The sequence below is a fragment of the Acomys russatus genome, chromosome 13, assembly GCF_903995435.1.
Source record: "Acomys russatus chromosome 13, mAcoRus1.1, whole genome shotgun sequence".
Lineage (NCBI taxonomy): Eukaryota > Metazoa > Chordata > Mammalia > Rodentia > Muridae > Acomys > Acomys russatus.
In genome coordinates, this window is record NC_067149.1 from 66408018 (window position 1) to 66433443 (window position 25426).

General features: G+C 42.8%; 1 protein-coding gene across 12 annotated transcripts in view; it reads right to left on the minus strand.

Moving 5' to 3' along the window:
* The window catches only part of Sox5 (SRY-box transcription factor 5), a 775369-nt gene that overhangs the window by 171030 nt on the left and 578913 nt on the right, over positions 1-25426 (minus strand). For all 12 annotated transcript variants that reach the window (XM_051155573.1, XM_051155574.1, XM_051155579.1 and 9 more), the window contains 2 exons: positions 19511-19683; positions 14655-14723 (listed from right to left, as the gene is read on the minus strand). In XM_051155573.1, coding sequence (XP_051011530.1) covers positions 14655-14723; positions 19511-19683 — 242 coding nt within the window. The remainder of the gene's footprint in view (positions 1-14654; positions 14724-19510; positions 19684-25426) is intronic.

Below are 25426 nucleotides of genomic sequence, written 5' to 3' on the forward strand. Positions count from 1 at the left end.
GAGGCTAAGAAGACGGTAAGGGACAAGTGGGCAGGATGGATCTCATCAAGAAGGAAAAATAGAACATACAGTTATGAATGGGCAGGGGCAGGGATGGGTATAGGAGGATCAAATAGGAAGGGGGGAAAGGGCAAAGGAGGGAATACAGGAAGGGGGAGCTAAAACTAAGGACAAATGAAGGGTCACATGGAAACCTAACCTTGTAGACCAGTTATATATATATATATGTGTGTGTGTGTAAGGTGGGATAAAAGAAATTGCCAAATAAAATTGGCAAAGGAGCCCCAGCTGGATGTCTCTCATCATCAAAGGAAGCTTCTGGTACATTTGGTGTACTAGAATTGCTTACATCTAATTGAATTCTTGGCCAAAGAGATCTCATGCAAACCAAGACTATTGGTAGCTCTCTACAAACTGATAGTAAGGCAATGTATCTGAAGTCAACACTTATACAATTCAATGAACAGAGAGGTTGAGCTGGTACTCACCTAGAGCCTTCAGCTTTATGTTCTAGTATCCATGGCACTGAAAAGCGTGCTGCACACTACCAAGTGGGAAGGTAAACACCGAACCCAGCTATACGCTCTTTTGATCTACCAGAGTGCCCTGTCTGCGAGATCCACTGGTGCAATAACGACAAAAAGCTTGTGGTGGTAAGCACTCAATCTCTGACTTGCGTTAAGATCCACTCCAAAGATGGAAACCATAGCCAACTTTTTGGATGTCCAAGAACATGAGACCCTAGGGGAAAATGATTAACACTGTTCTACTAAAGAACATAGCCATAAAATGACCCCTAGTGATGTTTTGCTCTGCTCATAGGTCAGTGTCTTGAGCAGCCATCATCTTCCTCCTGCAGCAGATGGGAAGAAGTACAGAGATGCACAGACAGACAATGTGCACGGAGTGAGAGCCCTTGGAACACTCAGGCCTAAAGGCGTGTCTCCACCAAGTCCCTCCCCTCAGGGCTCAGAAGGTTAAGTGCCAGAGGAAATGGAAGACACCATACACAGCAGTACATGGTAAACATAGGGTGATCACAATGATATATTTGGAGGTTCTTTGTCTCATAATGGTAAGTAGGGGCATATTTTAACCCTATAGGTCTTTGTAAATCTACTATGGCTTCTGGTTTGGAGATTTTATGGGATTCCTGTGTGTTTGAATGTGTGTGTGTCTCTGTCTATAAAGGTGTCTTGTGCTTTCTCTTTGGCTCTTTAGTTGGTTGTTTTTTCATATTCTGATTTGTTTGGTTTTTTTATTCATCTTATCATATCGTATTTATTATTTCTTAGATACCTATTTGTTTGTTAACCAGAGAAAGGAAGGCTATGGATCTGTGTTGGAGAAGAAGTGGGGGGAACTGAAGGAGTAGGGGTAGGGAAAACTATAACCCCAAAATATTCTATTTAAAAAAATCAACTTTCAATGAGAGGAAAAATAATCCTGTCTAAAAAAGGAAAATAACGGTCACGATCAGTGAAATGCATATGTTAAGTCCTGAATGTATATTTTCCAATGCAAACTGCTGATAATTTTTGTTGAGTCAGAATTTAAGATGTCCTGATTGGTGGATAAAAAAATGCCATTTATAATTTTTAGGCAAACATTAAAATACTGTCCCAGTTTATTATTAATATTAGTATTTGTCCTAAATTACAGATAAAGTAAATTCCATTGATTAGGGTCTGCAGACTGGCTGCTCATTTTCTGTCCATAAGTCCCGGGGCCTTCCTGTGTTTGAGCTGACTACAGGGAGGAATGGGCTGCATGCTGGGGCAGGAGTATCTAATAGGCTGGAGGACCATTTCTGAACCACATTTCCGTCGACAAAAGAAAAGTCTGACAAGTTGTTCTCTAAATTCTATTTTTTTTTCTTTTGTTTATATAACCAATCAAGAAAGTTAATTCATCACTGGTTTTTGTGCTGGCCTGTGCTGAGGCCAGTGACTTGGAGCAGAACCATGGCCCATGCAGGTGATTTCTTCATCAAGAAAAGATTGCAATAGAAAGACGCAGCTTGAACTGAGACTGCCTTCAGCAAGCTCCCTGTGTTCCGAAGGACTTGGGACCCCTCACAGATGGTTGTGGTTGGACATTGCTCTAGAATATTCTTCTCCTAAGCATCTCCCATGTGTTTTGGTTAGCACTAAACCTTGCTGTTCTCTTATCTCACAGCAGCCCCAATCTCAAGCAGGAGGTCCGGTGCTCACTAATTAACTAAAAGGGAACCCTGTGCATTTAAGTCCAGTTGATCTCAGAAACAAGCTAGAAAGCCAGAAGAATTCACAGAGTATATTTATAGTGACCTTATAGTCAGACCAAGCAGTGGGCTACAATACGTAGCCTGAGGGATACAAGCGTTTTATGGGTGATCCAGAAGAAACCAGCTTTGTCAATAGCACGGTTCACACTGGAGGGCTGGGAGTCATTGAGTCATCATTGCCTGCACCTTATAAAGGACCCAAGGAATAAGGAAGTGTATGAACATTCAACGGAAGTATCTGGAACACAAATGTCCTAATCATACATGTTGAGGACACATGACCTAGTCACTGAGTTCCCAAGAGAGCCCCTTTTAAACTTACACTCGGGGAATCTAAATGTACAGGTCTGTTTTTTTAGAACTATCTCGGTATTATGCATAAGAATGACAAAAAATATCCAAGTCTGTTACATAAGCGTATCGCTGTGAGTTGGGTATGGCAAAATATCTTAAACATATATTCTAAGTATTAGATATTTACCCGAGGACGGGAAAAGAGTGAATGAGACTCCTTGGGGGGAATGACTATCTGTGCCAAGGGCCAACACCTTTGTAACCCAGGACTCCTGGGCATCCCTGGGTCAAAGGCAACTGCCAATAGAAATAACACAAGCATCTGCAGAGACAGAGACATATAAATGTGGTGTTTCCAGCTAATTGTAAATTTCAACACAAATGTGCTCATATTGTGTAACCATTGCTTCATCTCTCGAATCACGACCTTAACTGCCTTTTCTTTCACCTCTTTGCGGCTATTTGCTTGTGGGATAATTTCTCCATCTCCACACACGCAATATCACCTTTTTATATACATTACTTCATTGTCAAATGCCTTTCAGTGCTTCTGGGTCTGACTGATGTAAGATGTTATTTTGAACATGCCAGAGCATCTGAACGGCTCGGTCTTTTCTTTTCAGCCTGCATTCTTTGATAAGTGGCGAAGCTTCCCACTTATCAGTCACTCAAAGTGACTGTCCCTGTCAGTTGTGTACAAAGCGCAATCAGTTTGGAAGCGGAGACACCAGCATTTTTCTTCTCAGCTTGAAGCAAACACGTTTTGACTGCTAGTCATTCAATTTTAAAGCATCCTCAATTAGGGGCGGATGAAGATATAAAGAAAACACATTCTAAACACCTCTACCAGGCAGCAGAAGTATTTTATTGTTATCTCTTGATTTACCTTACTGCAGCCCCATCCCGCCTCTCTTTCTGGCTGTATGACATGGGTGCTCATGACAACACACCATCCTTCATGAAAAGATGGCATCAATATATTAGGCTAACACTCTGAGACAGTTCTGCTAGCTTTCTCTCCTCTCTCTCCTCTCTCTCTCTCTCTCTCTCTCTCTCTCTCTCTCTCTCTCTCTCTCTCTCTCTCTCTCTCTCTTTCTCTCATTACTCCACAACAAAATGATTTCAAATTTTCAAAAACTAATTTTAGGATGTATTCTATTGATTTGTAGTTAACATTTTAGTCAGTAAAAATATAGAATATAATAGAATAGTGAGAAGAAAAGCAAGATAAAGAAAGGAATAATGAGGGGAGAGTGGAATAAAATATGAAGGTTAGCGAAAACAAACAGAAAACACATCCCAAGGCCAGAAATGTGCAGTGTGGAAGTTGAAAGAAAAACTAGACTGTATCCACAAATGAATGGTGGCCCTGCGAAGCAGAAAGAATGAAAAAGAGAGAGAGAGAGAGAGAGAGAGAGAGAGAGAGAGAGAGAGAGAGAGAGAGAGAGAGTTATACATCTACGTGCATGTATATATCAACATACATGACAAATTTTATTACACGGCTCTGCAATACAGTATGTATATATAACATAAAACTACTTCACTAGTTTTGTCATACATATGTTTATTTATGAAAGACAGTTTGCCTGTGCTGATGACTTATTTAGGTATTACAATTAGATCAACAACAATAACAACAACAGATCCATAATATTTATCTTCCATGAATTGAGAATTCTAGGTTTCAATGAGCTGATAAGTGAGGTTACTTTTCTGCAATGCTTGCAGGTGCGGGACATGTCTTTCTTATGTATAAATATTTACTTTCTCCATTTACAAAAGAACTGTCTCTAGTTCTGTTTACTGCAGAAAGCAATGCTAAATTACTTTCTTAAAACAAATCCTGTCACATTTGCCAATTTGCTGGGTTTATTATGTTTGATAAGTCTAGTTTGTCTCATTTTCAGTGATTATCTGACTTAAATTGCTCTTCAGTAAACATCAAGAAGACAGATGAAGATGGCGCACTTTCAGTTTATGAAGTGTTGAACTGCCAAGGTATCGGCAAAACACACGCTCAAATAAGTCAATACAATAAAAGTCTTTAAGTAGAAATATGCTTTTGTTGTCATATGTAATTGTTCCATACTACATAATGGGTAGTGTGTTCTAATTTGTTCTTTCATGGCTCACCCATTTCATAAATATGTTTATTTCATTAGTTATCAGGACACTATTCCAGGTACTTGGTTATACCAGTGTGAAAGATGAAACCTTTGACCCTGAAGAAATCACTGCCAAGTGTGCATTAGCCATATGAGCCACAAGAAAGCATAAAGTCAATGTACTTGCTCACTCGATAAAAAGAAATATGAAGGCCGAGTAAGGTTCAGAGCATCGGGGTGTTGGAGGCCAGTTCCCCCAAATGACCACATTCCAAGAGTCTTGAGCAAAGAAAGTCTCAACTACAAGACAAACTGTAGAGATGTGTGGAGTGTGGAGATGGCAAGTGTCCACACTGATTCTAGAACTTTCTTGGCATGTTTCAGAAAGCCAGGAAGGACTGCTCCTCAGAGTGAGAAGGATGAGAGAATGAAGTGGAGATGGTGGCCGACTCAGTCTAATGGGCCAGGCTGAGGAGTATGAGTTTATACAGGAAAACCACAGAGTATCCAGACTGAGACTGTCACACAAGCACCAAAGCCTCTGGTGGCTGATCAGGGAGGGAAGACCTAAGGGATCAGTGGTGCATGCTCTAAAGAATCAGATCATGAGGGTGAGGGCCTCATCAATGGAGTGTTCTCTAGAAAGATTTGTTTACTGATGGGGATACTGGTTGGTGGTAAAAACAGGAGGTGTGGCCTGGTTAGAGGAAATATGTCACCAAGGCACATGGCATCCCTTTGGGTGCAGTACCTCATCCTGGTCTTACCTACGTCCCTGTCTTTCTGCTTTCTATCTAAAAAGAAGTGAAATTCAGCCACTACTGCACACCCTGCCACCATTGCACACCCCTGCCACCATTGCACACCCCTGACTCCATTACACACTCCTGCCACCACAGCACACCCCTGACACCACAGCACACTCCTAACACCACTGCACACCCCTGCCACTCTAATGTTCTGCATAAGCAAAAGGAGACAAGCAAGCATAAATGAGCTCTCTAAATCGGTGAGCCCAAATAAATGTTTCCTTTCTGTTTTTGTTTGTTTGTTTTGTGTGTGTGTGTGTGTGTGTGTGTGTGTGTGTGTGTGTGTGTGTGTGTGTGTGTGTGGTTTCTGATAGGGTACGCACAAGTAGCTAATACTGGGTATAAGGAAGAGATTCAGTGATGGATGGGGAGGGCTGCTGCAGTTACCTAAATGGGAGATCTTGGTAGCCTAGATTAGAAGGTCAGTGCGAAAAGTTGGCTAAATAGTAGGTTCTGACGATAAAACCCCTGTTAATGGATTCATTTTGAGCTATGAGAAAATGAAAGCTAAGGGGGTGTCTCCTACAGTTTTGGCCAAAACAGGTGATAAATAGTTCCATATTCAGCACGTTAAAGTTAGTAAAAAATGGATTTTAGGATAATTTTGGAAACTTGAGTCCTGAGGAGTCGGCTAAGCATTAATCTGAATAGGCTAGTTAGGCATTAGGATGTGGACTCACATTGAAGTGAGAGACCGCTAAACTAAGGCGTGAAATGTTTCATTCAAAATGCCATGGAAACCCATTGCAACAAGAAAGCCTGGCCAGGGCATGGAAGGAAGCAGGGGTGGAGCATCAAGGAAAGTCAACCTCTATAAAAGACAGAAAGTTACACAAAACAAAGTGGGACAGGTTGTGGGAAACCAAAGTGTGTGTGTGTGTGTGTGTGTGTGCGTGTGTGTGTGTGTATGCGCACATGCTGTGAGTAGCGTTACAAGAAAGCAAGATTTCTCATTTTTACCAGGTGCTTCTTTGCACTCAATGCACATGACTGAGAATCTACTACTTCCAGAATATTCCATGCAGAAGAAACAAGGAACGCTTCTCCTTCATGGTGAAATAGAGACGACACTTGTAACTGTGTAACTCAGGTTTTCTCAACTCTGTCCATCTCAATGATTTGTCTTTCCTTTCTGAAGTTAAAAAAACAAAACAAAACAAAACAAAACAAAACAAAAAACAAAACAAAAACTATGGCACAATAAACTTGCTTAATTTCTCAAGGTTTTAAAATTCTGCTCCCACAGTCTTAGTGGGCCACCAAAGGACCCTACTTTATGCACACCCACGTGCCCATGAACATATATACAGTAAAAAAATCAATTAGTTTTACTTTGTTTCTAAGTTATGTGAATATTCACCAGCCAAAGGTAAAAAACAGAGAAGTAATCTCTTTGTCTAGGAACCAATAAATATTTTCTTTGTGCTATGGTGCATGGGGTACGTATGGGTCCTGAGCTATGCCTGTGTGTTCTCCGTGTGATAGCTCGTCTGCTAACGTTCTGCTAATTTCACTGGTTTCTAATTTTCTACGTTCATGAATTCTCTTCACAAACAGGAACTCTAACCACTCTGGCTCCCATGGCTCCTCCACCCAGGCGCATCTCTTTGCCACCCTACGGAGGTGAAACAACTAGAACAAACTGTGGCTCTCTTCATGCCAGCTTTGACTTCTGCCCCGTGTTCTGTTTGCTCTGATCTGTGCTGTTTCCACTGGTGACAGGCATGTCCCCATGGTCTTCTCTAAGTGCAGATAGGTACTTTGTAAACTGATAGGACATGGATTGCAGAGCAAGAGACAGAGATTAACTAATTCTGTCCGCAGGTAGAAACCAGGGAAAAGCTGGGGCTCATGGCAAACCTGCTGTTGTTTTTTCTGGGCTGTGCTCTTTCATCTCATATAATGGCCACATTTCCAGCTTGTGAAAGAACACCTCATCACCTTGTCACCTCATTGGACAAAGGGCAGGCTTGGGACTTTTCTGGTCCAGACTTCAGCTATTCTAACTTCAGATGAAACAATTATGTAAAGAGGAAAATGGTCCAAAACAGAAAGAAGGGAAGGAGGGAGGGAGGGAAGGAGGGAGGGAGGGAAGGAGGGAGGGAGGGAAGGAGGGAGGGAGGGAAGGAGGGAGGGAGGGAAGGAAGGAGGGAGGGAAGAAGGAAAGGAGGGAAGGAGGGAGGGAGGGAGGGTGGGAAGGAGGGAGGGAAGAAGGAAAGGAGGGAAGGAGGGAAGAAGGGAGGGAGGAAGGGTGGGAAGGAGGGAGGGAGAAATGTCTTTTGGTAGAAGTCCTCCCTCCCACCCTCCCCTTCCCTAGCCCGATTTTTCTTTTGGTAAGGAGCTCAAGTCAAGTTTTGTTTCAAAACCCAGATTAGAACTTCCGAACACTGTCATCAACATAACTTTAATATAATCATCATCCTAAGAAAAATATAGACATCACTTTTTTCAATGATGTCATGGACAAATTTAAAAATCATGGTTATACCTTTTAAATCCATTGCAGATATAGCTATGACTACTTAATAAATTCACCCAAAAAGAAAGGGCAAAAGCCAAAAAGCACCAAAGAAGGGAAGATTCCAGAGACTTGCTTATTCTTAAGGCTTTGCAGACATTTAAGGAGATAAAGAGGCTAAAACTATGAAGAGAAAACTGAAAAAATAACTAGGCAATTAGAAATCAAGGGACAGCAAAGTGCTGTGTAGAAAGATGTGCGGTGCCCTGCCAGTGATCTGTTTATACTTAAATGTAAATATTGCTTGATTTTCAACTGTCAGGAAGACTTGTAGGTAAAGCACATGTACAGTATCAGGTGTTCATAGAAAACATACAGAAAACAGCAAGTGGTTTCCTGGAGTGAGAGGCGAGAAGCTCCCCCTGTCTGACAGGGCATGTGGCAAGGGGCTTGGCTCAACAGGAAAGCAGGTATGAAGAAGCTGAAGTGGAGAAGGATGGCTAGAACAATGTAATGTAAGGGATGCATCGTGTACTGTGATGTCCCTGAGGGATCAGGGAGAAGATGCTGGCAAGGCAACAGTAGCAATGAGAGCCCCTGACATAGCTACCCGAATAATGCTGCACTTGTATGTGGTTTGGGACACTTGTTACTGTTGCTGCTGCTACTGCTGCGACTGTATCTTTTACCGTGTAATCTCTTCTGTCTAGGACTTCACTCTTTTGTCAAGCTGACCTCAAACTCATGGTCATCCTCCTGCTTCCCACCTTCAACACAGATGACATATGTGAACCTCTGTACCGATAGTTATATTTTTTGTGTAGAATAAAGACCTAGGGACCACTGAGAAGTGAGTACGTTAGTCTAGAGGACCAGGCTCAGCATGGTTGCTTTCGTTGTTTTGGGTGCCCAGTTTGCCACATAACTTGTGTTTTACGGATAGAAATAATAATATAGATGCATGTGCACCTGCCCCCATCTCTTCTTTAGAGACAGCTTTGCCTAGACAAGGAGATAATGGGAGTGCCTACGATGCTGTCATCAGGTCATTGCCAGGAGACCTACCAAAGTAGAGCGCTACCAGGGGCTCCTGCCATCAGTCAGGTCCCCTTGCTCCTCTGTCAGGCATACCACCTTCCTGCCCAAGCAGTTTTGGTTGCAGAAAGTAAAAGACAGAAGAACAGGTAGCTCTAGATGTGACTTCTACCCTCCTCGTGCCTTCTTTCAGTCACCTACCTCAATTTCAAGAGCATACACAACCTGTCCAGTCACAGGATTTGTACTTCAAACAGTGCAACATTAGCTGGAACACAAGGGGTTAAGGCAATCCCTTTCTCAGGCTGAAATGCTACCTTAATGGCCTGCTGTTTATTCTTGCATTGCCAGTCTCCCAAAGAGACAAGGTTACCTCTTAATCTCTTTGTGTTCCTGTATGTGTGTGGGGGGGTCTTATTGAGGAGAGCAAAATGCTTCTGACTTACCACACTCAGAGAGAGAAATCACAAAGCAGCAGGCCAGCCAAGCACGATTATGTCACCGCTAACATTATTATATTTTCAATACAGTATTTCAGAAGGTTTCTTTCTGCATAATAATCGGCCAAGAATTACCCAAATTCTAATGAGCTCAGAGAACTTTGGCTCCAAGAAAATGAAGCTTTGCCACTAATTGTTTGAGCCCATGGCTGCAACTTAGTCTTTCAACTGTACCTGAGTCAAATGTGAGCTTAGGTTCCAGGGGAGGGGGCAATTTCAAAATCGGGTCATTAAGTCTTAAGTGGTAGAACATCGGTAGGACAAAAAGGACCAAAACTTGGTATGTGTAAAAGTAGCCACCATCTCCACCTTCCAGACACTGGGAAAATCAAAGCCTTAGTGTTTCAGATCACAAATGTGACAATGGGAGATGGGTCCAGATACAAACTCTCTAAAACCCCTTAAAGTTCTAAAGTCCCATGAATCTGGAATATTATACTATCAGTTTCAGCAATGAGCCCAGTGTGTGTGTGTGGGCACATGTACATGTGTGTGGGTATGTGTGTGTATGTCTGTATGCATTCCTATGGAATGCATATATGTAGATATATGTCTCTATATGTGCATAAGTATGCACATATGTGTGTACGTATATGTGATGGGTTATGTGCATATGTACGTTTGTGTGTGCATATATTTGTGCATGTATATGACTGTACATCTATATGCATATATACGCATTTCCACTTTCTGTATGTGTGTGTCTGTAAATGTATATGTATTTTTGTACGTATGTGTATATCTGTGTGCATGTGTCTGTGTGTTATGGGCGGGACTATATGTATGTGTTTATATGAGTATTGTGTCTATATAGGTGTGACTGTGTATATATATAGGTGCCTCTGTGTGAATGTGTGCATATATATGTATACGTGTATGTATGTATCTCTGTGTGCGTACAAGAATATGTGTGTTATTGCATATCTGTGTGAGTGTGTACGCAGACATATGTGTACGTGTGGGTATGCATGTGTTTGTGTACGGGTTCCTAGAAATCGGTGTGTGGCTAGAAATACTGGTTAAGGCACCTATCCCTGGAAATACTAGAAGAACTTATTTTTTCCTGCTGATTTAGTTTGCTGAACAATTGCCCTCAGAGAAAAGTGTCTCAGGTATCATGATTCCCAGTTTACAGCTGAGGATAAAGAGCTTCCGGGGACAAAAGCCAGTGACCCGGTGTCATAGATCTGACAAAGCATGACACTGTGAGGATTGGCTTGAGGGCAGCTTAATCAGGAACATTTCTGCTCAGAGAAACCAGCTGAGGTATAGTCTAAAGGGCTGAGCTCCTTCCTGTGGTATGGAGTGGAATGCTCACTGCCCAGTGGGGTCATCAGGGGAACAGGTATTTCCTTCATGCCCACGTGGCCCTGGGCAGTCAATGAGCCAGAGCCGTGACTAATCCTGCTTGCTTACCTTATGGATCAAAACTCATAACTGTGGCTTATAATAACTAATTCTTTTCCTCCCAAGAGAACACAATGAACAATGATTTAAAAGTTGGTCAGACCAGAAGATGAGTGTGTTACGTGATTCTCTCAAAGTTCAAACATAACATCCTGTGTGGGACTCAGGAGACAATACGTCTTACAAGCAGCAGGTTATCTTAAAATATACTAAAGGATTCCACACATGAACACTGTTGGAGTAACACTGCTCACTGCCAAGAAAATCCACAAGTTTCTACCCACTACTGCTGAGAACAGGCAAAACTTATTAACTAAGGCATGCCTCTTAAAGCTGCAGAAGCTCCATCTCCTCAGAGGTTCCAACAAGAGCATCTCTGGGGACAGTTGATTTGTTGTCATAGAGAATTTGAGTGGAGGTCACTTGTTCTCCTGCCTGAAAGGTTTTCATAGAGTAAGTCGGGTCAAGATGGACCGCCAGCCTTGGCTCATTATGGGAAACACAGAACATCCAGGATGGAGAGAGACTTACTGAGAAAGGAAATCGTGAAATATGCTACTAAAAAGTTATTAGTGTACAAAGTGCAAATAAATTAAAAGCCAGTAACAACAGTTTTCTCAAACAAAACAGAACAAAACAAAAATCCCCACTGGGAAGATAGCATTTTCTGGAATCTTTGTAAATGTCATTTAATGTATTATTGTGCATTAAGTGCTGGACACAACAGGTAGGAATAAAAACTGTCATTCTTTTAAGGCTAATAGGTGAGCATTGTAGGCAATACTGCTGCTGTGTAAAGAAGGAAGGCTGGACCTCCCACGCCCTAGCATCACATCTCATAAAGACCAGGCCATGCTTCCGGTGTTACGGCAAGGCTTTGTGTGGAGAGGTTATTATTTCTCATTAAAACGTAATGAAGGCCTTTAATTCTTATGTAACACCAATGAGTGTATGAATGGTCCTGTTGGAAGATGGAAACCCTATAAGCCTCTACCGGGAAATATAGAAAAAGAATATTCAATCCAATTAAAAGCATGAATTTCAGAGTAAATGTTACTTTTAAGATCCAAAAACATTTCATAAAGAACTGACCCACAGAGGCATACATAATATGATATTTAAAGATGTTTTTATTATTTCAAAGATAGATTTACAATGAGACAGGTTAACTCTTGGCAACACCCAGCCTACCTCAAAGAAGATGGTAAGCATCAAATAACCTTCTTATGGAGATGGCTTCAAATGTGGCAACAATCCACTAGGCAAAAATGTCCTCACTTCTACCACAGACAGAATTCTGCCTAGAAATGGGCAAGCTTGGATGAGGGCAGAACTGACAGTCAAACTCTGGCAAGACAGGGTAAACAAGTGTTCAATAGTTCCTGCCTCACAAATATATTTGTCAGATATATTGGGCCAGAAGGCTGAAGAAGATGCTCCAATGTTATAGAGAGTTTTGGGTGACTGTTCAGGCAGCAAACTGTCTCTGTCATCTTCTCATTTGAGAAGCTGCTAATCAGCAATTCCAATATACTCAAGTAATCAATTTTATTCCTTCTCAAGTCTCTGATGGGGTTTAAGACCAGATAGTTCAGCTTTGCAATTAGTCTTATTTGTTTAGAGGTTAAGATATTTTTAGGTCTAGATAGATGTTTTAAGTGATAGAGATGAGATATGATAGATATTGATTTACATTCAGAATTTTAGACTCACTAAGGTAGAAAAGATGTTTTCTTCAAGGCTGCTAAATACAAATAGCCAAAAAATGATGAAGGTTACATATATATAATTCCTGATTGCTTCATGGTTCTTCTTGCTGCAGGCAGTTTATTGTATATAAGTGTAATAATATAAATACATATGTAAAATATTTAATAAAATTTTTTAAAAAAGAACTGACCCTCAGCGATTTAGGAAAACAGTTCATGTTGCAAATCTTTGTGAGGTTCCCTCAGAGGAAGCAACTCCAAGGAAAAGCTTATCTTAGTCTGTTCATGAAAACTTGAGAAGATAAAATTCAAAGGTCAAGAGCTATTTTAATATGGATGTTTGTGCACAATTGTGAAAATGCACTCATTTCCTTTAATTGGAATATATATTTCAAGTGGGAAAAATGCCTAGATTAGCCTCACCTTCAGAGAGACCATACATACTAAAGGCAAAGGGAAACGCTGAGCAATGCCACCATTTTGTGCCAGGGCTGTGTGAAGCTATCCAGCCCTAACAAGTCTTCAAAAGTCTCCTTCTAGTCCATTGAGTACAGCTGTGTAGCCAACGGCAAATGGCAAATGCCTTTTGTGATAGGTAGACCACTCAAATGACTTTAGTATTTGAAGTGAAAACAAAGAGTTTCAGGGCAGCCTAATTGTGCCTGATATAACTGTGTAGCTCAGTGTTCCCTAATGCGGTCACTGGAATGCATTGTTTTGTGAGGTGAGAAGCAACAATGGCACAAACAGCTCAGAAAGCACACCAGGATGAACAATGCCTCTCGGCATGTTGATCTCAAAGTGTTACGGCTGCATTTTAAAGAAACAGAAGGGACCGGGGATCAGAATATTAGAAAAGTATTCTCAGATAACAAATGCAAGTCAGTCTACAGAAGTTACTGCCTAAGGTGGGCCGAAAGAGGGGAAGCACAGTCCACACGCCCTAGGATAAAGTTGGAATCGCTGGCCCCTCCAGATAAAATGGAAGAAATGTGGTTAGCGAGTTAAAGCCGCACTGATAACTGAATGGATCAGTTTTACATCTGCTTTTATGACAGTTATGGTATAAAACATTATATCCTCAAGAGGGAATTTTGAGAGAATCATGACTTTATGCCCAGATAGGAAAATGGAATTTAACCCTGGATCCGGCTGTTGCTTCCAGATCCCATGAAGCTGGAGCACTGGCCCCCTGCGTCCCATCCGTGGATGGTAGGAGCTTAGTGCTCAGCGCACAGTGGGTCCTGACCCTACGGGAAACGCTATGGTTGTTGCCTTTTTACTCGTTGAGCCAGGGTCTCCTGTAACCTAAGCAAGCCTGGAACTCCTGGGCACCTGGCCCCCACCTGATGGGGATGGAATGACACCTTGCTGGGCCCCAACGTGTGCTGTTCGTGATGCTATTACTTCCAATTCAAAGCTCCAAGACAGAAGTGCTACCAGGACAGGAGGATTCAAAATGGACGAGAGAGAATTCTGTCAAGGTCTATGTCTCCGGAAGTCTCCTCTGATGTTTAGTTTCATCATTTATTACCACAGCCTGTGCTTTCCTTATCAACACCCCTTTAACACTGTGAATCTTCCTGAATAAAAAGGCACTTGGTTCCCTCAGGCAACACCACCATGATAGCTGCCACACATGGATTCATTACCTTCTCCATGGCCCTACTTTGATCACAAGCAGCTGTCAAGAGAACCTGTGAGTTTCTAACCAAAACCCAGCTGTACATTTTCTGCTGGGTCCACTCACCTACCCCATCAGGAATGTCTACAGGCGCATCTTCCAACATTAAAGCATAAAGGGGTAAAATAATGCTCTATAATGATTCCTCCTAGGTATGAAGCTGAAATTGCTTGCAGCCTGCTTAGACAGATGCTGCCAGCCAAGGTCCAGTCTGCGTCAGAGCCACCACTTAAAAGGCTGTCATACACACACATACACACACACACAACAACATATAGAGAAATGGGCCAAAAGGCACTTCCAGCTTGGGGATCATGTCCATTAATTTATGTAATAGTAAGAAATGACAGATTTGGTTTAAGTGAAAGAATGCTGATTTCTGACCTGGATCTGTTGCTGAAGCAAGTTGATTTTGTGTTGCTGCTGCAGTAGCTGCTGCTGTTGCCTCGCGATCTGTGGAGAGATGGAGAACACTGGTAATACAGTGAGAGCTGGGGTGAGGAAGACCAACCTTTTGGCCATCACAGTTGGCTCTGATACTGAACTCCAGGAGCTGAACTCTTAGCAGGTCGCCCTTGAGGAGGATCCAAGGACACATTTAGTCTCAGCAAGCACTTACACCCTGTTGACGCCTAGACAGTGGCCCTTCTCAGTAAGACACTGAAGGCTTTCAATTATTATTCTCCACAGCAATGTATCATTGTCACTCATTCTATAAAGAAAGTGTTATTAGCTAAAGAGTGGCTCTTGCAGTTGAGAGCAAAGGAAGTGTGCCAAAAAGGGGGTGGGGTGGTTGCTGGGACCAAAGTTCAGAGAAACTCAAGGTATCAAAGATACTAGGTTCCTCAATGAAGTTTTGGGTTGTTTGGCTTTGAGCAAATGCTATTTGCATTTTGGACTCCCACAATTTTTTTTTGAACAGTGTTTCTGCAAATCCTCTTGTAATCTACACACTTATCTTCCAGGGTCACCAGTGACTTCTGTTTTTCTTTTTTCCCCCTCTCAAAATGTGTTCTAATCCCCATCCCTTCAATCTAATTAGCAAGGCCACTCTCCAACACTTTTGGTCTTGAACTTTCTCTCCTGCCTCGCCAGTCTCTTGTTTTGATTCTGAATCATAATTGGCTGCTTCAGTATTCAAAGGCCTAATGTAAATAAATGATTCTGCTCCTTGTCTCCTTTCATGCATGGGCCAGCAGGCTCTATGCTCATGGCCAACCAGATGGTCAGACACATCTATCCACACACACACATACTCAAGGATGTTTCAACTTCAACAGGCCTAAAATTAGTTGAGCTTTAGACCTGCACAGGGCCACCTTGGGATTTTCTACCTCAGGGAAGAGCTTTCAGCCCCTTCTAAGTGAACTCAGTGTAACGCCCCGACCTAAGACTCCATGCGACTTTCTATTTATTACTAAGAACTTCCTACTCATAGGAAACGCCTATGAATGCAGCAAAGGTAAACCATGTGCAATGAAAGACCAGATGTGCACATTTGCTAAGACAAGACCAAGAGCTGTGGGGATAATCTCAAATACTATGTGATCTAGAGAAAATTCAAGAAAGCCAACCTCTGACCTCTGTAATGGATAACTGTATACCTTCTTCTTATAAGGAAGTATGTATTCTCTCATCATTTTTTATTAAACAACATTTCTTTTACTTCTTTATTACAAAGTTAAGGATGTAAAAATAAGGGGTAGGTCTCCGTGACCGTTGAACAGACTATGCCATTGCTCTCGTGGCTACAGAACAAATGTTTCATCCTCACTGCCCTCATTGCTCCAGCATCAAAAAGAGCATTTTCCTTCTTCTGAAGGAAGGTAAGAAGGGAGGCAGCCTTTTGTTTGTTTACTTCTTTGTTTTGAGAACATTACTCATTGGCCAAGGTCTGGCTCTTGTCACTCACATGGCGTTACTTCCTTTGACACCTAGTGCCTTTCAGAGATACCACAGAATACGTCAAGAACCTGGCCACTTCAACCTCTTTCTCCTGGCTCCAGTTCTCCGCCACTGTCTAAGCTAGATGGATGTACCGACCTCCTATCTGTTCTTTGGTCCCTGCTCTGTCTTCCTCCTGTCTATTATAAGCTAGTGTCCACAGATATACTTTTAAAGGCATAGAACACCATGCTATTCATCTTTTCAAAAACTCTTCTGCTCCACTCAAGAGTACAAGGCAGCGACCCCTCGTGGCTGCGAGCCCATGCAGCCTGCTCTCCTGCTGCGCCCCATGCATCTCTCCTGGTGCTCTGCCTCTCTGCTCTTGCCATAGTTCTCTCCTGACTTCCTCTTGAATGCACTGAGCATGTTCCTACTCCTCACAGCTATTGCTACATCCTCGCATTGGTACCCCTGGCTGGCTGGCCGTGTGGCTTGCTCCCTCACCTTCTACAAGACTCCGCTCAAAGCAGCAGCTTTAACAAAGCACAAGTCGGCATCTGGACCCTCACTTGCACTTTGGCTGCTTTGTATTTCCCAACACTCATCGAAATGCCCTGTAGCTCACTGGGGGATTTTTATGTCCTCCTCAATTTCTAATAAATAGATCAGAACCTTATTGAATCCGGGTTTGTTGAACAGATAGCCATGAACTAGAGCTTAGAATCTGGTGGGAAGGGTGATGTGATGAATAAACATAGCCCAATGTTTGTAAGGTCTGTGGCAATTAGTGCATGCATAATGATGACATCCTAGGCTGACTGGGCACTCCACAGAGTGTAGGGTAAGAATAAAGGACTTCTCAAGACTGGGAAAGCCAACTTCATATCTCTCTCTCTCTCTCTCTCTCTCTCTCTCTCTCTCTCTCTCTCTCTCTCTCTCTCTCTCTCTCTCTCCTCAAGACAACACTGACTGTTGTTTCTCACTGACTGTTTTTTTTTTTTTTTTTTTTTAAATTGGGTCTTTCATTGTTCTGGAACTTGCCAAATAGACCAGACTGACTGGCCAATGGGCCTCAGGCACCCATTTGTCTCAGCTCTGGGATTACAAGCATGTGTCATCACACCTGGCTTTTTCAAGCATGTTTTCAGGCCTCCATATGTAGGAGTCAAGTGCTTTATAGGCTAAGCTGACTCCAGAGTTCCCGCCCCCAGACTTAAGAAGAAGAAAGAGGATGTCTGGATGCAGAGTGAGGATGCCTATGCCTGCTCCAGACAGAAGACCAGCCTGAGTTCTGGAAAGATTGACCTGTATCTCTCCAGAGGACCCTCGAGTCTATGGAGGAAGTACCGCTACCATAGGAGACCTCTTCTGAGAAGATCTCAGGGCTACTTTATAAGGTTCCATGAAGAATGCCAGAGATCTTGAGAAAGGAAAGCATTCTAGAACCTACTGATGGCACTCATAGATCAGCCAGGATGTATGATGGAATGAGAGGAAAACCTATTTCTATTAAAAAGAACAAGCTGCCCTCAGCTCCTCCAAAGCAAGCAGGGGACCTCTGCAAGGCGATCCCTTCTCTGAGCTTGGTGTGACAGCTGGTAGCACTGGGGACTAAGGACAAAGCTGCTCTATTACTGTCATGGAAAGTTGTCAGAACTCTTCACAGGGTGAAAGCAAGAATACAGGCACATCCAAAATAGCATGAACACATCTCAAAGGGAAGTGATATGGAATTTCACCGAAAATTAAAAATGAATGAACATTGTGGGCTCAGCACTCAGGCAGCTAAGCCAAGAAGGTTAAGAAGACAGGGCAGTCTGGGCTACCCAGTGAGACAGACAATGATGACAATGATGATGATGATGATGATGATGATGTTGGTGGTGATGATGATGATATAGTAACAATCAGGAGGAGAAAAATAATAAAAAGAAAAAGAAAAATAAAACCATTAACACTCCCCTCCAAAAAACCCAATCGTTTTTTCATGATGTAATAAAGTACTAGGTAAATAAGGTAAAGTGAGTGAAGTAACCCCAGACCATTCAAACCATGTTGCCTGGATATTTCTTCCTTCTGTTCAAACCTGCATTCAATACTTCTTTCTACCCAGGGTCAACATCATTAGCTTCCTTCTGCCTTCTGCTCACTCAACGAAACCTAAAACCATAATTCTCCATCCAGCCCCTTTTGCTCTGTGCACTGTTGTTATCCACACTGCCTGGTTTAGAGTCTCCCTCACATACAAATACAAAACACTTTGCAAGAGCAATATCAGGTAGGTAACTTCTTGCCTCCCCATTAGAAACACGCCTCCCTATTTGAATGCCATCTATTATTCAAGGCAAATTTACCTGCTACCATTATTGACCATTCTTTTTCAAAATGTTCCTACTGTAAATGTCTTCTGAGCTCTCTCTCTCTCCATTGTTTGCTCATTCTTTCCACCTATTGATTAATTCTGTGGATGTTTTTGTGGATTTTACGGAGCTGTAGAGTGCCACACTCTCCTGCCTCCCTACTTCCCCCTGTCTCCTCATTACCCCTGTCTACCTGTCTCTTTCCTACAAATCTCTTTCTTGTATTTATGTCCATTCATGTTGTTCCATGATCCAGAGATTCTAGCAGTAGCCAAATCACTCAGCAGTAACAGGCTGGGCGTCACCTATCCCCTCACTCACGCAAGTGTTCACAGGGCAAGCATAGTTGTGTCAAGTCCACAATTATAATGGTTGTATCAATTGTAGAGGATGACATTTCACATGGTGCTTTCCAGGGATTGTCCTAACCCACTCAGTAAAACTACAATTAAAAGGTGAAAAATATTTTATGTGGAATGCTTAGGGACTAAAAGCATTTTATGTGCACGGCTTTTGCTTTGATTTGGCTGGTGTTGCTGGATACTAAGATATCCTTGGAGAGGTGAACCACATCTCAGTGGCTGACACACATGTGTTAAACACCTTGGACCCACGTCTTTACGATATTTGGGCATTTATGTTTTGTGCTCCTGGGCTTTGATTGGGTCTCAGTCTGAGTCTAGCTGTCTCCTTTTCCATGGACGGCATTATGGTGGGGCTAAACATAAGTTTGGGGTCTGGGGACACCTCAGGCATTTCAGTTCATGTTTTCTTAGGTAGGATGGTCAACCCATCCCACTTCTACAGTCCCAGCAAGTAGTTATACATGGTCATGGGTGGGAAGGTGAGCTTGCCTTGCTCTCTGCCTTTCCCCTTACTTCCTAGGAACTGGGAAGGGGAGGGAATGCCATGCATCTTTCGCTGCTGAGAACAGTATTTACCAAAAACTGGCAGCAGCTGGCTGAGGACCCCCTGGTCCCCAGGCTCTCTCACCTGCTCCTGCTGCTGTTTGGCCAGCTCCATCTGCTGGCGCTGTTTCTCTATCTGAGACGCAGCCAACTTCTTCTGTTCGTCGTGGGCAGCCAGGAGTTGCTCCCGTAGACTGGTCAGCTGGTTGATCATACCCACGAGCTGTCTCTCCTTCTCAGCAAGGCTCTCAGGAGTCCCTGAGAGAAACACAACCATAAAACACGCAGGAGAAATGAGAAGGCGGTCATGCTTCAATGAAAATGCTTAAGCTGTGGAGGGAACTGGATAGACTAGTTTGGTCATGATTGGCAATGCACACACCTACCTTCTTTTAGATTTTTCCTTCAACAGTGAGAAGCAATTGCTATTTATTCATCAAAAACACCATAACTGGGCTATGGAGATGGCTCAGTTAATAAAGTGCTAACTCTACAAGCCCAAGTACCTGAGTATGATCCTTGGCTGCTGCCCAAATGTCAGCACAGATATCAAAACTTAGTGTGGAAATGGCAGCAGGAGGATCCTGGAGCTCTTTCTGAACAACAAATATAGCCAATCAGCAAGCTCCGGGTTCAAGGGGAGAGACCACGAGATGGTAAAAGTGCGATGGAGGGTAAGGAAGGACTACAATCTCTGCTCTTCCTAAGCATAAGCTTATGTGTGCATGCACAAACTTACATATATGTGCATACACTCACATATGCACTCACAAACATGCAGCACACACACACATACGCACATGTGCACACATGTACAGGCACACACACAAACATAAGGGATGCCAGAATAGGCAGACATTCTGAGATTTTTTTTTTACAATAAATAAGCCATAGTGTTTGTATCCTTTGTGGATGAATCACAAATTGCTGGTAAGCATCTTTGCCTCTGAGGTTCCATGGTAGGCCTGCAGGAGATAACAAGACGCCGGAACCAGAAGCCTTGATCTTTAATTTTTGTTCTTGCTAGCCAGGGAAGACAAAGCAAGGGGAGTTTTGTAGCCAAACTATGGTGAGATCAAGGCACTGTCAAGGATAGGATCCGCCTTTCATTTTCCAAAATGATTTGTTTTATTATTTATGTGTCTGTGTGAGTTTATATGCACAGGTGTGGCAGGACCCCAGGAGTCCAGAGAGAGTTCTGGCTCCCTTGGGGTTCCAGGAGCTTGTGAGCTACAGATGTGTGTGATAGAAAACTGAACTGTGATTTTTCTGGAAGAGCATCAGCACTCTTCGCCACGGAGCCATCTTTCACTCCTTCCTTTATTATAAACCAACCAGGAAGATCAGTATGAGAAATTCTCTATTAATATAGGCAAAGCACCTCGCCTCCGGGAGCGTAGTCCAGTGAGAGAGCACATGTGATAACAACTAAGGCTCTGCATTTATCCCCAGCCACCACAAATGAGGCAGGAGTTCTAAAGCACAGCCAAGTAAGTCTCAGATCTTGTCATTAAAAAAAAAACAAAAACAAAAACAAAAAAACAAAAACAAAAACAAGAAAACCCCAGAATGCAGTAAACAAGACCAACATCCAAGTCTGAGAACACAACAGGTTTCCACTGAGGCGGTAACATGTGGTTGGTGGATGTATAACGCCATAAGTTCACCCAGAATCAAATGGGAATCTAGACGCTGGCAAGCCATGGTGGTCATTTAAAGGAAGTGCATGATTCAGGTATTTAAAGTGCCCACACATCTTAAGTCAGGTTCAGTATGTCCCTGATAGTGTAGCAACCTGCGCTGCACCCAGAGCCAGAATGGTCCTCTAGGAGTCATCAGAGGAACAAGCCCCCTATGATAAAGTGCGAGCCAACCAAAGGGCAGAAGACAGTCTTTAATTTTACTTTTCACTTCAACAGAAACACTAGGCACTGTTTTAATGACACATCTGCCACCTGTAAACATAATCAGGAATATCTACTCTGCTTCAGTCATCCCTGCCAGCCAACCACATCCCTTCCTACCAATTTAGGCAGAAAAGGCACAATGTTTTTAAGAGGAAGTGTAGCTACAATGAGTGGCTTATTTTCAGATCCTGACTTGGAAAGGTGGCAGAGTTTAAAAAAAAAATAGTTTCTAATGTATTTCTAATTCTGCACACATACAGAAAGTGATTCTGTGTGGATGGACATAAGGCACAAATCATTATGTGTGGTATTCATTACCATTCATTTATTATTCCTGTGTGTGTATGGGAGGTGTGTGTGTGTGTGTGTGTGTGTGTGTGTGTGTGTGTGTGTGCGCGCGTGCCACAAGTAGTATCCTTTCCTCCTCTGCCCCTTGGTTTGTGTGTGTATGTGTGTGTGTACCACAGGTACTATCCTTTCCTCCTCTGCCCCCTGATGTGTGTGTGTGTGTGTGTGTGTGTGTGTGTACATGCACACATGCATGCAACTGGAAGCCAAAGGCTAACCTTGAATACCATTCTGACTAGATCAGTAATTGAACCAAGGCTTTGGCAGTTCAGCTGGACTGGCTGGCCAGAGCCTTGGGAACATCCTCTCTCCATAGCCCCAGTCCTGGGATCGCAGGTGCCTGCTGTTAACGCATTTTGTATGGTGCCTGGCACCTGGTATCCCAACCCAGGCCCTCGGACCTGTGGGCCAGGCCCTTTACCATCTGAGTCTTCTTCCCAGACCCTAATTATAACATTTTTATTATAAACTCTGATCTTTGTTTAGGGTAGTGGTTAATACATCATGACAATTAAGTCACTGTATCTCAGAAATGTGTATTCCATCACAACTGAAGGCATCTTACTAAGAAAAATGAGCTGCGTGACTATTATCTTAGTGTTAAATAGTCTAAATGCACCCAGAAAGCTTTCCTTCATAGAAATAGTCATTTGACATCAAGATGCTGTGTTGATTTATTAAACCTCCAAACTGCGAACATGGTCCAAGGCATGTACGTACCCTTCGATTAGCAGTCATGTCATGTCTAAGGGTGCTCATTACTTGTAAGAGGCCCCAATTACAGAAATGCATGCCAAGATATAAGATACACGCAAATGTTTTAAATTTAAAAACCATAAATTAGCTAACAGCAAGTCAGAATAGTTAGATAGTAATGAGATATCTGCACTGTGGAGTACTGCTGCTTAGAAGCATGAAGACACAGATGACCTCGTGACAGACATTCCAGGGCAGAGCTGCACGGAAGTGAGGATTCTGAAGAATACTCACCTTGATGCTTTTACATGTCTACGCTACAGGGGGAAAGTCTGAAAGCTAATGTACCCACACATCTGTGAAACCACTTTAGGTGATAGATTATATGTTATCTTAATCTTTCCTTCATGTTTATATGTTTGCTAAATTTTCTATAGTTACTATTTATATTCTCAGAAAATGTATCGCACCTAAATACGCAGCAATATAATTTAGGAGCCATCAGCACATGCCAGTACGATGCTGGGGTAGGCAGAAGTACAGTATTTGGTGACGAGTGTCCAAAAAAAAGCCATTCTGGCTTTCCAGACAACAAAGATTAGCAAACTTCTTAGACTGTCACTGAGCTATGAAGATAAAATGTATTTTATGCTTAAAATAAAACGTGTGACTTTTTCATTCGATTCTAATTTTGTGAACCTTGAGTCGACTCCAGTGTGCACGCTTGCCAGGGCTAAGGATGGAATCTGGGGCCCCGGGCACGCACAGCACACTCATCCATGGAGCCACACCCCGGCCCTTCACCACTTCTCCTGCTCCCCAGTCAACAAGCCCGCAGCTACTGCCTGTGTGCCCAGATCATCACTGAATTCTCAGACTCTATTGTACCCTGAGCTCCTCACTGAAACCTCAGATCCTCCCCACTGTAGGCAAAGCAAATGGTATATGCCGGGTTAGACAAAAACCCTGAACCCTGTCTCGTGAGCAGCATGAGGGATCACCCCTCATTTGTGTTACACCCTCATGCTCAGCCACCATGGGCTACTAAGATAAAGACCAGGAGATTTTATTTCTTTAGTATTGCATAGGATTCAAGTTGGGTTTCTGAGAGTTTTTGTTTGTTTGTTGTTTCTTTTTTTTTTTTTTTTTTTTTTTTTTTTTTTTTTTTCAGTGATGGCTGTTTCTACGGAAGTCCTAAACTAAAACAAAGGCATAAGCTTGAGAGCTGCACTTTCAATTTCCCTCATTCTTCACTCATCTGCACCACAGTTTCTGCCCCAATACAAACTGTCTACTGAACCAGACAACTTCCTCAGGGAGGGGCACATTGTGTAGAATACAAGATCTCCCCCCCCCACCCCATTAGATGCAGGACCATCTTCCTCACAGTTTATGCCCCACCCCTGGCTGTCTCGAGGAGTTTCTCAGCTTCTCATATTCATTTGAGGATTACAGTTATGCAGAATCCAGCATCGGGCACGTTCAGAGGAACAAGTCCTTGGGTGACTGCGTCATGTGGCAACATCATAGACTGTACTTGGATACACTAAGGTGATCACAGTGTCCCTAGGTGATATCATCACATGGTATCAGCCGTCACATGTGTAGCCTAATGTTTACTGCAACACTGATGACCAGTGAGACAAACACTTCTCAGGACTGGCTTCTTCCATTCAGTGAGTCATGTCCACAGCATGGCTCCTGTCAGCCTCACACAGCTCTACATGTCAGTGCTGTGCACGAGTTAAGGCGGAAGAGAGTGGGTGCTTGTAGCTTAACTCTATATGGAAGACATAACAGACGAATAAATACTCAGGCCTTCAAGGTGCAACTTGAAGGCCAGCTCCTCCGGTGACCTCTCCTACAAACTAACATTAAAGAGGTCATTGCCCCTTGCTTCTTGTCAATCAATACTGTGTACTCCCTGTTGCATTCTTACTGAGATTCTATTTAGGCCATCTCCTGCTGCCTTACATGGTCTGTGATAACAGGAAGCCAGTTTACTCTGCACCCTTGGCTTCTATAGAATGAGGTCCCATGCTTCCTGGACACCCGGTGTCTACTAGCTGATTGAACAAAATCAATTGAGGGAAAGCCAAAAGGTTGCACAATTCTACCTACAAGCAATCTGTATTATGTTACAACAAGCTCTCCTTGAGATGGTGGGAATAATAAATGAAGAATAAAAAGAGGCCTGGAGAGATGGCCCAGGAGTTAAGGGAATCACCTGCGCTTGTGGAGGAGCTGGCTTTGGTTCCCAGCAGCCATGTAGGGCGGCTTGCCGCTGCCTATAAAGCTGCAGGAGCCATCTCTCCAGGCCTCAGTAAAGACCGTGGGCTTTTTTTTTTTTTTTATTAATTTATTCTTGTTACATCTCAATGTTTATCCCATCCCTTGTATCCTCCCATTTCTCCTCCCCCCCACCCCCATTTTCCCATTATTCCCCTCCCCTATGACTGTTCCTGAGGGGGATTACGTCCCCCTGTATATTCTCATAGGGTATCAAGTCTCTTCTTGGCTACTTGCTGTCCTTCCTCTGAGTGCCACCAGGTCTCCCCCTCCAGGGGACATGGTCAAATGTGAGGCACCAGAGTACGTGAGAAAGTCGTATCACACTCTCCACTCAACTGTGGAGAATATTCTGACCATTGGCTAGATCTGGGTAGGGGTTTAAAGTTTACCTCCTGTATTGTCCTTGGCTGGTGCCTTAGTTTGAGCGGGACCCCTGGGCCCAAATCTTTTACCTTTATAATTTAATTTAATGCCATTTAAATAACTTCTACCAAGATGATTATACCCACCTACTTAATGTACCTAAAATGAAAAAAAAATCAATTTTTCAAACTATCACATTTCAATAGCTGTCATATTTAATATCAAATTTTTAATTAATTTATTATTCAATGCTCATTGCATTTTGCCTCTATATATGTCTGTGTACCATCTGTGTGTCTACTGCTAACAAAGGCATGAAGAATGCACTGGGTTGCTTAGAACTATAGTTATAGGTGGCATGCGCCACTTAGCAGGTGTTATGAACCACACCCTGG